Here is a 12890-nt window from a genome sequence, read left to right on the forward strand (position 1 = left end):
ACGCATTATCGAGCAACGATCTGAAATTAAATATTACCGAAAAAGTTTAATATTACTATTTGGTAGAGTACGTCAGTCTCGACTTGTAGAACAAAAGCTACGAATCATAAGTAAACATAGTTTTACTCGTTATTAATAGAACTGGATCATACGGCGGTAAACATCAAGGAACTCGATCGAACTACGCGCCAAGTACATTTGAAGCGAATTACCGCCCGAATTTCTTTCAGAGTAGAGATTACGAATGTGCGATAAATACGTCAGTACGACGTACAGAATGTCTTTTTTAAGATTCCCTTTTTGAACTCGAACAACTTACTATTTTTCAGCCGATGTTGATGAAATTTTTAAATATGCACATTGGCGTCATATTATTATTCCTGACAAAATGATATCATACTGACGTCATTTTGACATCACGATGTTACATCACTTTAAAGTGATACACCGGTCGTGATTAGAATTTCACGAGTAGGATTTCACTGAATGAGTCTAAAATTACCTACGACCATTTTGAACAAGACTACGGTTTCCACTTTATGCTTTTGTTTAAAACTTATCCATCCGCGTTCTGAACTTCATGCCAATCGGACGATATAACCTTTCCTCTCCAGCATGATATCCAAAATGATGTCAGAATGATGTCATTTTGTCAAGAAACAGAACCATACGACATCAATATGCTATATTTAAGATTTCATCAAAATTAATAAAGAAGAAAATAAAGAGATTATTCGAGTTTAAAAAGGATGAAATCTTTAAAAGGACCCCCAAGTGTACGTCCAAATAATGCATCCACGCATAGTCCACGCCGTTACGATTTTTCCTTTTAAATCTTTATTTTAAACAATGGACGTACAAAATTTTACGAATTCTCGATTTACGAACGGTCGTCCAGAGCCAATTAATTTGTAGTCTTGACCCATGTCCGTCATATTTGTAACAAGACTCGTAAGGATGAAATCTTCCGATCAGTGTAATTAATTTACGTTCTCCTTAGGCAAGGAAGAGGTTAAGAAAATCGGTCTACACGGGAGGAAGATGTTACGTTATTCGAAAAGCAGTTATTCGGATGAGGTAACGAGAGCCATCACGCCCGATACGTTATCTCCGTTAAAGGTGGTCGATATCACGTGCCGAGATTGATAGATTCCTATCGACCGCAAGACATATCGGATAGCGATCGACTACTACAAGAGTCGTAATGGTGAAACAACCTATTCAATTGAAGGAGGCGGTCGGTCGGTCGATGGTATTTAATCGAAATAAACTCGTAGGAAAAAGTAGGTGGACTCGATCGGAATCGCCGGGGAAGAAGACATTGACTTCTGCCTTATCGTCGACACAGGGTACACAAGGTGGATGCGCCGCTCGCTATAATAGTAGACGAGCTCGCGATAAAGAGTAGAGGGCGAAAACACAGCTAATACGTTACTAATAATATGCCGCCAGATGCAGCGGCGTTATCAGGGAACGGCCGTGTAATCTCGCCAGCGCAAGAGTAATCGCATTATATTTAGTGTCTTGGTAAAAAGGAATGAGTTCGATCGCAGATACCTTACGGCTCTTATCAACCGAGCATGCAGACCCTCGGTATTTATTGCGAACATTCTCAAGATAGAAACGCGTCGAGGGAGGACCGAGCACTCCCAGTCAAGAATTACTCATTGGTCTCGATGCAATTTCTATGACAGCACCGACATAAAATTCCATTAACTGGGATGTCATTCCAATTTAACATAAGCATACGCATCGCATAGATTCTTCATTATTTTAACACTAGGTTTACTGACATTTCGCCAAATAAAACAAGGTTTATATAATTTAGAAATAACTTAACGATACCCTATTAACTTATAAATTTAGTTTGGATGTATGTTCATATCACTCCAATAATAAAAACAAAGAAAAATTACTAGAAATAGATGATAATAGTATTTGTAATTTTGTTTGTGACATTCAAAATCTATCAAATTGACGGGTTCCATAAATCTAGAGTTAAGGACTAATTTGTTTACACTTATGGGCACCTAGTTCCATTGCTCATAGCTGTGGAGAGATTTTTCATGACTCGTCAGAGAGGAGTATGGTAGGAGGTACAGATTTCTACTCGCTACTATAGATAAATATTATTACAGCTTGGAACCTCTCAAACCACTTGACGGTATAAATATAACCGTGCAAAGGTAAAGGCATAAAAGTGGCTATGTTGCTTAAAGATTTCTAATAATATTGGCAATGGATTTTTCTCGCTTCAATGGCATAGGAGTGAATTAAAGACTTGAATTGAAACCATGGGAAGATGCTGCGCTATAAAAAGTGGCACTTTGCTTTGACACTAAACAAATGCAGAGCCTTTCCTGCATTACGAGCGGTTAGGTGCACTGGTGGCATTATTCCAAATCACATGATCCTCTATATACGCGTTACGGCAAAGTATTTTTTCGCGCTAAGCAGCTATTTCAATGAGGTATATCTCTCCGTTATATTTGTCCCTGTTATTCGGAACTCCTTAATTGACGTGCCAAAGGTATTTGCCTAACTTTTTTGCGAATCACACCTTCCGTGTCAGCAAATTGCACGCTCTCGGATCTGCATTAACTCTATTTATAATTGTATCTTGTACGATATCGGTGTTCCAATTTTAGTTGCATCCCTGCAGCATCTGCGATCTCACAGAATTATTGTGCGATCGGATTCGCTCAAGTTAATCGCAAAATAAACAGAGAAGAAAGAACAATGATTTAACACCCTGCTACTTAAATTCCAAGATACAAACCCTGCAATAGAATCTCACCGCCGTTCTCTCTAATTTAGAAACTAGGTCTCGATTCCCGAACGCCCCGTTTCATAAAAAATGATTTAGTCACCAGGAACACCTGAGCAAGTACATCCCAAAAAACTAACAGCCACAAGGAACGATTTAAAAGTAAAACCACCCATACGCAGTACATTTCGCAAATTGGTCGTGCCAACGTTACTCCCTAAATGGCTCGACTCCAGTGATTCTTTTTTACATTCGACGGGACAATCCCCCTGAATTAAATCCATGCCGGTTGAACAGTCGCAAGCTAATCCACTCTCCTCAGCGATAAATGCAAATATCCATATCGAGCCTGATTTTTAGTATTAAAAAGCGCCATTTATATGAAATCCACGAATAGGACAAAGACAATATTTAATACTAACAATGAGGTATGAGTCCGAGTCAAAATATCTAGCCCCACAGAAAACCGAACGATAAACAAAGAAAGTTTTGAAAAGCCCGTCAATAGAAGCTTCCCACCCTCCGCTATCTCCAGTAACCGGGAAGACTCCGTCGACGAGGCTCTTCGTTAAAGCCACGGCGCTCGCAAGTTCCTTGGCCGGTCTCGCATCCTCCAAGTCGCTCGGCCGCTCTCGTGCGTGCCGCTGACATTGGCGTTAATGCGGATGAAATCGCGGTTTCGCGATTAACGAGGCAAAATTGACAGGGCGGAGCCTGGAACTCTCGGAAGCGCCTCCCGGTCCGGAACCACCGCCGCCTCCGCTGCCGCCTCCGCCGCTTCTCCGTGCGAGGCCCTGATCGATATTAATACGTGCCCGGGAAACGGCCTTTCCTCGAGGCCGGTCGGCGTGTCGCCGGCACACGGGGCGTTCTCCGGACCTCCCGCCGACCTTCGCGTCCGGGGAGGAAGACGTCCGTTGGGGCCGGAGGCGGTCGCGACGCGACCACCCGGACGACTTCCCTCCGGGAACGCAGCGGCTCCGACCCTCGGGGCAGCACTCGCGCACTCACCGCTCTCGTAATCTCGGACTCCGAGGAGCTACTTCGATTTCCCACAGCCTCGGCGACGTCCCGCGGCTCGGCTGCGCCGCAGACAACCCGAGTGCTCGCCACTGCCACCACTGACACGCATTACTGGACCTGGCCGAACGCGCGGCACGTCGAGACGCAGACCCCCGCCGCGGTCGTGCCGACCGAGATCGCGACGATGGACACCGGAAAACCCAGGATATATCGCACACCCGAGGAGCTGGTGGGAACCCCTGCACGAGCGAGCGCGCCGAATCGCGAGACAAACACAGACCGAGCTCCGCCGCAGATCTTGGCGCACAGCCGAGGCCCCAGAGCGGCACGGCCGCTTTCGTACGACCTCCGCGCCAGTGGTGCGCTCTGGAGGCTCTATCGAGGATTTCCTGCTCACCCGCCCTGATGTACCGGCTCGACGCACGCAGGCGCACTGATCGTCCCCTGAGGTTCTCCGCGGTTTTATACTTCTACAGCGAGGAACGAACCTAACCCTGCGAGTGGAAAATATATGCATCTACTTGGAAATATGTTCTATATTTTACAAGTTCCACAGCGGGGAAATTCGGGGATGCATTGAATGATTTTAAGTTCGGAGAACTAGTGCAACTGCAAATTATTTCAAGGAAGTCATCCACCCATTGGTGTGCGAAAAATAGGGATTCCGATCGGTTTTAATGATAGTTACCTCTCCGGATGCAAGATGGCGTCAGGGTCCTCAGAATTTACAGAGATGATAACGTATTAAGATTTATCTCCGTTTGTTTCGTCGGTATTGTGTCATTTGTGAAATACAGGAATTTTGACAGGTGACCCTTATTTTTATGCGGTTTCTTCTTAAACCTGGAAGTGGTTGAATATTGGATGTTTAAGGAGACCGTGAAATTTGTGCGAATATTGCGAGGGTAGGTTTTAGAATCGATAATGCAGGGAACTTCTCGATGTTGCTGTTATCGCTCGAGTTAGGTGCGCATTAATCCGCGCTAACGCTGTCGTTTTGAATTTAATTCGACACGTGATTATGTTACAAAAATACACCAAAGGCATTTGCAAGCTGTGATATTTGATTACCATTTATTTCAAGTGAAGATTGCACCGTACTGATGATCGAAACGCGGAATCGTGCCACCTCGGATCTTCAATCCGGTGTCGGACTGAAAGCTAAACTGGCGCCGTTCCAAAACCGTATCTCGTAAACATAAATATGTGGAAAGAGGCGAAACGCGGGATGATTACGAAAGCATGGAGGAGACGAATTAGACAAAAGTCCTGTACATGTATACACCTGGGATCTTGGAGATTTATGTAAAGAGTAGATCTGGTCGCTTTCCGGAATTTCAAAACACGGCGTATCTTATGGCGCGGTTGCAAGTCAATGATATTGGCCAGGAGTCACGGCTTTGTTCTTTCTTATTTTTTCAGTTTCGACCAATCACCTCTTTCGAATCAAATTAAGCACCAGCCTTTACTTAATTTGTGGAACCACATTAAATTATATTTTATATTAACTATATTTAAGACCTAATGGAAATTCGCGAAACTGCATACTTACCCTTGTTTAATCGGGAAATTTGTCGAAGTCAGATGTCCTTCGGAATTTCTTTTTCCTCGATTAACTCAACTTTCAGAATGATTTCATGGCGAGTTAATTGTTTAAACAATTTTTAAGACATTTAACAACTGCGGATTTTATTACAGATTTGAGGATCTTTCTCTTGAGATCGCGTTAATGGAACTATCGCTGAAACTGAGAATAAACCTATTTTGAAGTACTCCTCCCATTACTACGAATGATACATAGAATAAAAACGAAGCTGATGTGAAGCATGACAAATTAACATGTCAGATACGTTCGCCAGGAACACTCTTATCGACCTGGAGAATGTTTTATACAACATCCGCGCAAAACTATGTAATTACATATCCGCAGCTTGGGAATGAGAATTCCTTTCATGACATAATTTATGACTGCACTATGTTTTACGATAAATTAATATTTCGTTAACATAGTATGTATATATTTATGCATATATGTACGCACATACATCAGCAAAGGGACATTTACCGCTTTGAATAATAATTTATCTGCAACACGCGATCACAAAATTTACTCCCCTATTTGTATTGTAATAAGTCGGTCCATAAATCAAATCTCACATTACTATCAAAGATGTATCGAGCGATTATAGCTTTGATTTCTCGTAACAAATTGATATGGCAGATATTGTCGAGAGCGTACTTACTGACCCATTGAATGATTGATACCGAGTAAACGTATAACCGTATATTTACTCCTTCGCGTTACGCCGACAAGAATGCTTCTTGATGCCAGCTGCGACAAGTATAATGTATATATAAATGCATGTAACGTGTGTATATATAATATATACCCGATGTATGTACATGCATTCGCGATGACACACCACGAATTCCACGTTTTATGAGGATGACACTTTTTGGCACATTAGTATTCCATGATAGTAGATGTATAGCGCTCTTCTACCGACCCCTAAATTTTCAAGCAACTCGTCTTGTGAATTGGCAATGCGTGCGATTCGGGGAAACATTTCCACCAAATATTTACTCGATGAGTATCATATACGTGGAAAATTAATCATCAACCTTATATCTACCTGTTCCGTTTTTTCTACCAAAAGAATTCCAGGTTATCGAGTAAATGAATCATGAAAACGTATATGATAAATATTGTAGTGTATATAATGGTGGTATATTCCAGTGTCCTCCGCCCGTTATAACGACCCGTGTAAACTGGAAATAATGTACACATTGTACATGATATAAAAAGTGTAGTAAATTACGATTATTAGGTGTAAGGTTGGCACAAAGAGGTGACGTCCCTTATGTACGTTAAAAAGTCACAACTAGGTTACACGCACGATTGAGCACACTTTTTTCTCTGACCTCTCCTTTGAAAATATCAGCTGTCAATGTCAAAATGATTTTGCATGACGACTTGTACTATGAGAGTCGACGACCGCAGGAGGATTTAGGATGTATCGGGAATTTTCGTCGCTTCGTTTGGGACGGTGACAGGAGAGCCTTCCTTGACAGAACCGCCCAAGAATGGCGTAAGAAGTGCCAAAAGCGAAAAAATCTACTTTTACGGAAAAATTTCCAAATTATGCTTATGTGATAATTACTTGTATTCCTGTAATTCAGCTCGCCAAATTATGTTTTTATAATAATTACTTGTATTCCTGCAGTTCAGGTCACAATTTTTTACACATTCTTCTTCGGGACGCTCGCCTGTATGTGGGCCATAAAGATGTGTGTAACATTGCTGTATTTATCTCCGCTTGATAAGCCGTACGTGCAATATTATGGAATGTCGGCAGGAGTTCTCAAATCCTTCCCAATTATAACTTCGGCTGGAAGAAGTAGTCCAGGTATACATTTATAATACAATAACAAATGGTTCATTGAAAAGAAGAATGTATTAAATTAAAAAAGCAATTTCAATAAGAATAGGAAAAGTCTTGCTTTTTGTGGCCCTCTGTAAATAAATATGAATTCGACTGTTATTACATTCTAAATAAATTATATGCAGTTTTATTGAGACACTGAAAGGCGATATCACGTTATTGGTAAATGACGTTATGTAAAAATAGTCCTTTGTAAGTTGATATCTATAACCATTTATATCGTCGCCACGGAAGCAATATTTTCTCATAAAGCATTACGGAATGGAATTCTTAAAACGAGTGTAATATCGGAATGTTGACGATTGCGTACCAATTAATGCGGAAGTAAGCGAAAATGTATGCTCAGGTTTAGGATTTCAACCTAATGTCCTGACGCCGACAACATCTCCAATTATCTGGATCAGCACATCCAAAGGTAAAGGCAACCCTGAACTGTACATTCAGAGATTGGATAACGTTCTAAAAGGTATAAACTTTTCAAAACCTCTATTACCATAAAATAAAAATGAAACAATTACCATCAGACTCGAGAGAAATTAATTTCATTTCAATATTTAATTCCTTGTACCATTAACTTTTCAGACTATAATAAAAATGTTTCCCAGTATAGTTCGAATTGTGTAGAGGGAGAATCACGGAAAATCATCGATGAGAAGGCATGCTTTTTCGATACGAAAAAACTTGGAGTTTGTGGAAAATCGCCTTACGGTTATGACAGCCCCTACCATCCATGTATTTTTCTTAGATATAATAAGGTAATTATCGATAATGTTAAACTAGTGACGATAGTTCTCATAAACATTCACTTTACTATAGGTCTTTGAGTGGATTCCGCAATACTACAATCAAAATTCTTCCTTACCTCCTGATATGCCTCATGATTTACAAAGACTTATAAAATCTGTAAAAAAGGTGAATATTATTTTTATACAACTGGATAAAAATAGAGAATCGGCAAAAATATTACCTGTTTATTCATGCATTAATTTCGAACAGGGGTATCTTTGGATTTCCTGTACTGGTGCACATGGTTTTGATAATGACAATTTGGGCGAAATCGAGTACCTTCCCTACCCCGGATTTTCCGTAGACTATTTCCCATTTCGTGGACAAATTGGGTATCTCACCCCAATTGTTGCGTTGCACTTCAAAAACATAACCGGTGAGTTAAAATAAACTGAACCGTTTTTATTTATCACATTTTAAGCAAATAGATTCACCTAGAACCCAAGAAAAATAATCCATTATAAGTGTTGAAATCACTATTTGAAAATATTACCAAATAGACTGAGCCAGATTTGTTATATGATTTATTAGAAATATATTATAAATACCTTTTCATGTTTTTCAGCTAACAAACTCGTTACGGTCGAATGTACCGCGTGGGCGAAGAACATTGATTCGAGCAAGGAAAACGCTTTGGATTTCCAGATCATAGTCGAGAAGAGCGAGATTAAAGGTAAACTCTAATAATCCCATAATGGATACGATCATCTGATAGCATCACTTACGTCAGTTACCTTTTAATCCGTACGTTGTCAGACAATCCCATCAATGTGACGAAACGACTGGAGGCGTTGTAATTGCTCAAAAGAATCTGATAATCACCGTTCTCTTATCACATGAATTCGTCTCGGATCCATATTCAATCTTTCCTTACTGCCAGTTACGACAATTTCAATCACCAAGTTCTGCGATCTTCCAACGTAACTAACTCTTATTAACCTTGCTAAAAGCGAATGATAAGAAGCTCCAATTTATCATTTTATGATCGGAAGCATCAAAGATTAATTTTTTCAAGATTTGCTAGAATAGATTACCTAGATCATGAAAATTTATTCACGCGCTCGTTTCGTAACGTTATCCTTACCGAATAATTGCAAATAACCACCTAATTGGTACAAAGTAATTTGTCTTTGATGGTTCTAAGTTCGCTGTATTTATATTTTCTATAAATTTATATTAATAAATGCATTTCATTCTTCAGGTGTATAATGCCGATAAGAGTTACCGACTTATCAGGACTCTTGCTTAGTGGCACACTCTGCAGCTTTATATAGGAAGCTGAACACTTTCGGCAGCAGGAAATGCAGCTTTATCGACCGAGATTGTTTCATCTACATGTTCTCATCTCATGAGTGGATATCAGAGTGAAGAACGTAAGCAGCCAGCGGTACAGCAGGCCACAATAAAAGAAGCCAACCACATTACTTCTGCTTCAATTAGTCACGTTCCAAAAATACGAGAATTTCTTTGTACGCGATCAGCTTTCGCAACGTCACCACGTGGTCAGAATTTTGACAATTGTCATCAAATTCTATTCCAAGCAGTCGCATTTCGTGATTCTTTGGCCGCAAAGTTCTGTAAAACAAATTGTATTTGAATTTAAAAAAATCTAGAAGCCATCCATATAATTTCTAGGAGTTAATGAATTTATGTTTAGCTATAATAACGTGAGATTAGTTTCACTCGAATTGTTATTCATTCGCCGTGGTACTGTTCTTTTATTATGTCAATTATTAGAAATTCCATGAGAGATGTGCACTATTAAATATAATTGTTGGGATAGATATAAAAATTGGATGTTAATCGATTTATTATGCGTTATATGCTCCTGCGAGATATAGTGAAAGTAAATACAAAATATGAGTTAATAATATTGATAGCACGCGAATAAGCTAAAGGGACAAATTTTTAATCGCAGAAACGGAGCGGACGTGAAATAAACAGGAAACCTGCGATGAGATCGCAGTCAATCTTTTGGCCCCTTCGTAACGTCAGTACGTAGGTTATCGTGTCATGACACTCCGAGTACAATAATTCGTATGAATTCGTTCGAAGGTGAAGAAAGCGGAAGTTAGTCGTTAAATCTTTATTCAGCGCGTTAATATATTTGGAGCGAAATATGACCCACGCGGTATGGACCTCGTAACGATAAACTTTTCTAGTTTCATCCGCATCTGGATATCAATGTGTAACAAAATTATTAGATTTAAATTAACGGCAGTTTGAAAAGTTCACCTGCTAATTGAAAATCGTTATACAGGTATTTCTCTCCTTTATGAATTAATCGGTTCCTGAGGAGCGTTTGTAGATCAAAAATACGTCAAGTATCCCGCGTACGGTTTAAAATAAAAATTCCGATAAAAAAATGTATGAAGTAAGAACCGTTCACTATCTTTCGGTTTCTTTTAACGATATTCTTTTCTAGTTTCATCCAATCGGTGTGTAACAAAATAATTACACTTATGTTAATGCTATTAGTTATCATTTTGTCCATGAATTAAAATCGTTTTACAGGTAGCTCTCACCTTAACAAATTAATTGGCTCCTGGCGACCATTTATAAACTGAGAATATGTAAAGTTTGCCGCACCCAATTAAAAATTAAAAGACTTGATCGTAAAGCGACATTTGCCTGAACTTTGTTTGAAGTCTCTTTTAACGATATCGCATTTGACTGATTGCGCTGTAGGTGAACGAGGTCTGAAAAGGACAACATTTTTAACTTTCCAAACAATTAATTTTATATTCATCCATTTAATATACTCGCGTGAATTCTCATTCGAAATCATGCAAAGGTGTAAACGTCTCACGTGTTCATTAAAATGCTTTCGTCAATGTAGAACCTAGCAATTAAGAAACCCTCAAAAATATCCTAGACAAATAGGCGACCAAAGTGAAAAGCGCATCTATAGTTAGTAACAAGGTTTACAGAATACATTACATTTCCCAATCCGGAACCAGATGAATCCAGTTCGTGCTGGTTAATGCCGGATCGATGCGGAGACTAAAGTTTTCTGTTTGACCGCTAGACTACCCATAGTCTGTAGGTCGAGCTTTTACTCGGACCTTGTTTGTTCTTGTGATCATAATACTCCATCTCCACGTGCACATACAAGAAACTTTTTTGCCTACGCAAAGGTACTCGTGCCGCTAATGCGATACGCAGGAGGAGGACACTTGAATTGCGCAAATTAATATGTCAAGAGAGATAAAATGGTCGCTTCTGTGAGAGAAAATGGAGATATTTCGCAGTCGTTAATTAGATCTTAATTAACAATCCCGAGTGAAACTAATGTCAGCGTGATTTAAACCTCCGAGCTAATGCATGTGAAAAAAGTGTGTACTGGTCAGACAGACAGATACCTTCCGTCTCTAAACTTTTCCAGAAATTCTTACTATGCAATTTCTCAATGAACACAAAATAGTGAAAAGCACGAATTCTATGCGTAAATTTAGTGGAAAGATAATGTAATTACATATTACATTAAATATATATCCGTAAGAAACGTTGATTTTGCAAGTTGTAAAATAGTCGCAATATCACCGTTGCTATAGAAATGGCGGACATTAGAATGTGCAAAACGCTTAACAGTACTTCTAAATGCGTATTTCACTATTTTGTGAAAGAAAGGTGCTTCAAAATGGATAAATTTCCCATTAAAGAAACGAATTTCTTCGTCCATTTTTCTTTATCATTCACGCTATAGCTTCGGCTTAACTAAACGGATTATTAAAAGATTCGTAACACGTATTTCCGTATATTTGAATATATACACATAGTGCAGTACTGTCTTCTTCAATTTATAAGTTTATGATTCGCACTGGCGTTTTCTAGAAATTCTAGAGAAATTAATTGTTCTTGATACACGTGTTTTATACCTTACCTTTAACTTGTAGTGGATGACACAAATTTTGGGCTTAGATGTGGGACGAATTTGATGCGTTTCGGGGGTGTCGACATTTGCGCCAGTCCGATATAATAATTGAGAGTACCGTTGGAGGCTGCACAATGACACAGGTTACGACTAATCGCAAAGGACGACTTCACTTGAGCTTCCCTGTAAATTAGTCCCTCCCACAGTCGCGATCAATGGTATCGCGCTGTCACGATGAATTGATAAGAGCAGCTGCGGACAACAAAGTAGCAATATGCAGCATGTTAGACTTATCAGCTCAACGATGCTTGTCCGCTATTCACGGCAGTCCCTTTCAGTTGGCCTGACGAAGGAACTGAGCAATGAGAACCAAAGGAAATGTAACAATAATTTAACAAGATCCCTTCAAGAGATTGATATTAATTAAGTTTTAACAACGAAATGTTGCAACAGCCGTACGTTACGACACGTAACGTTGCAATTATCCCAGAAAAAGGCGTCAGGAATACAGTTCATCTAAGAAGTCGAGTATTAGGTAAATATCTGTCACCAATATAAATATACAAAGACGTATCACTACGTGCAGAGTACTTAATCTCGTTCTGGTGTTCCATTTATAAAAACACGGTTGAGTCCAAACTGCCGTCTGCAATTACAGGAATGATAACCTTATTGCTACTTGTATGTATCGGCTGCTAATCTGATTGACACATGACGCAGGAAATTTTTTCTTCGCGAACGAATTTATTGATACCGAGGTGTATTGGATACCAGGCCAATGGTTGAAAAATTGAACATTTTGAAATGAGACCCCCAGAACTCGAAAACTGAAAAATAAGCCCCAAACCACTTGGCGTCCGAAGACGGAAGTGAATCGAAGAAACCCAAAATCGGGCAAGAAGAAAATAACTCCATCTCGGCAATAGATGAACTTAAGACAGACACTGCGGTACAGATTTCGAATATACAACCCGGAGGTGGAATAGATCAGGAAATT

The 12890-nt window shown here is 39.6% G+C and overlaps 2 protein-coding genes and 1 long non-coding RNA gene across 8 annotated transcripts in view; 1 reads left to right on the forward strand and 2 right to left on the reverse strand.

The window, feature by feature from the left end:
* Positions 1-4915, reverse strand: part of LOC105699598 (TBC1 domain family member 24) — a 30989-nt gene extending 26074 nt beyond the window's left edge. For 2 of the 4 annotated variants that reach the window (XM_023434910.1, XM_023434909.1), the window contains exon 1: positions 3779-4241. The gene's annotated coding sequence lies outside the window, so the exon portion shown is untranslated. Of the gene's footprint in view, positions 1-3286; positions 3756-3778; positions 4634-4861 lie in introns of those variants that run through there. The other 2 variants (XM_012424760.2, XM_012424743.2) reach the window with 2 other exon arrangements.
* A 902-nt stretch (positions 4916-5817) lies between these two features.
* Positions 5818-9584, forward strand: LOC105699647 (sodium/potassium-transporting ATPase subunit beta-1). Of its 3 annotated transcripts, none has more exons than XM_023434912.1 (6): positions 5818-7197; positions 7580-7699; positions 7816-7988; positions 8050-8395; positions 8585-8692; positions 9221-9584. In XM_023434912.1, the coding sequence occupies exons 1-6, from the start codon at positions 7062-7064 to the stop codon at positions 9226-9228; spliced, it is 891 nt and encodes a 296-aa protein (XP_023290680.1). In that variant the 5' UTR covers positions 5818-7061; the 3' UTR covers positions 9229-9584. The 3 variants fall into 3 exon arrangements, with proteins under 3 accessions (XP_023290680.1, XP_012280218.1, XP_023290679.1); XM_012424795.2 differs by lacking the exon at positions 9221-9584 and having other exon boundaries at positions 8050-8145; positions 8230-8395; positions 8585-8761; XM_023434911.1 differs by lacking the exon at positions 9221-9584 and having other exon boundaries at positions 8585-8761.
* LOC111674428 lies at positions 8023-8838 on the reverse strand. Its single transcript, XR_002762445.1, has 4 exons — positions 8754-8838; positions 8568-8650; positions 8201-8378; positions 8023-8134 (listed from the first exon to the last, which is right to left on the reverse strand). It is a non-coding gene; the product is annotated as an uncharacterized LOC111674428 (long non-coding RNA).
* Positions 9585-12890: the final 3306 nt, after the last annotated feature.

This window comes from Orussus abietinus, unplaced genomic scaffold (genome assembly GCF_000612105.2).
Source record: "Orussus abietinus isolate OABI.00-Male unplaced genomic scaffold, Oabi_2.0 scaffold104, whole genome shotgun sequence".
Lineage (NCBI taxonomy): Eukaryota > Metazoa > Arthropoda > Insecta > Hymenoptera > Orussidae > Orussus > Orussus abietinus.

Bases quoted from the DNA above. Each gene is read 5' to 3' on its own strand.
- LOC105699647 (XM_023434911.1), top strand. From the start codon at position 7,062: ATGTGGGCCATAAAGATGTGTGTAACATTGCTGTATTTATCTCCGCTT. The intron at 7,989-8,049 runs GTAATTATCGAT...ACTTTACTATAG, and splicing joins TTTTTCTTAGATATAATAAG to GTCTTTGAGTGGATTCCGCA. The intron at 8,396-8,584 runs GTGAGTTAAAAT...CATGTTTTTCAG, and splicing joins GCACTTCAAAAACATAACCG to CTAACAAACTCGTTACGGTC.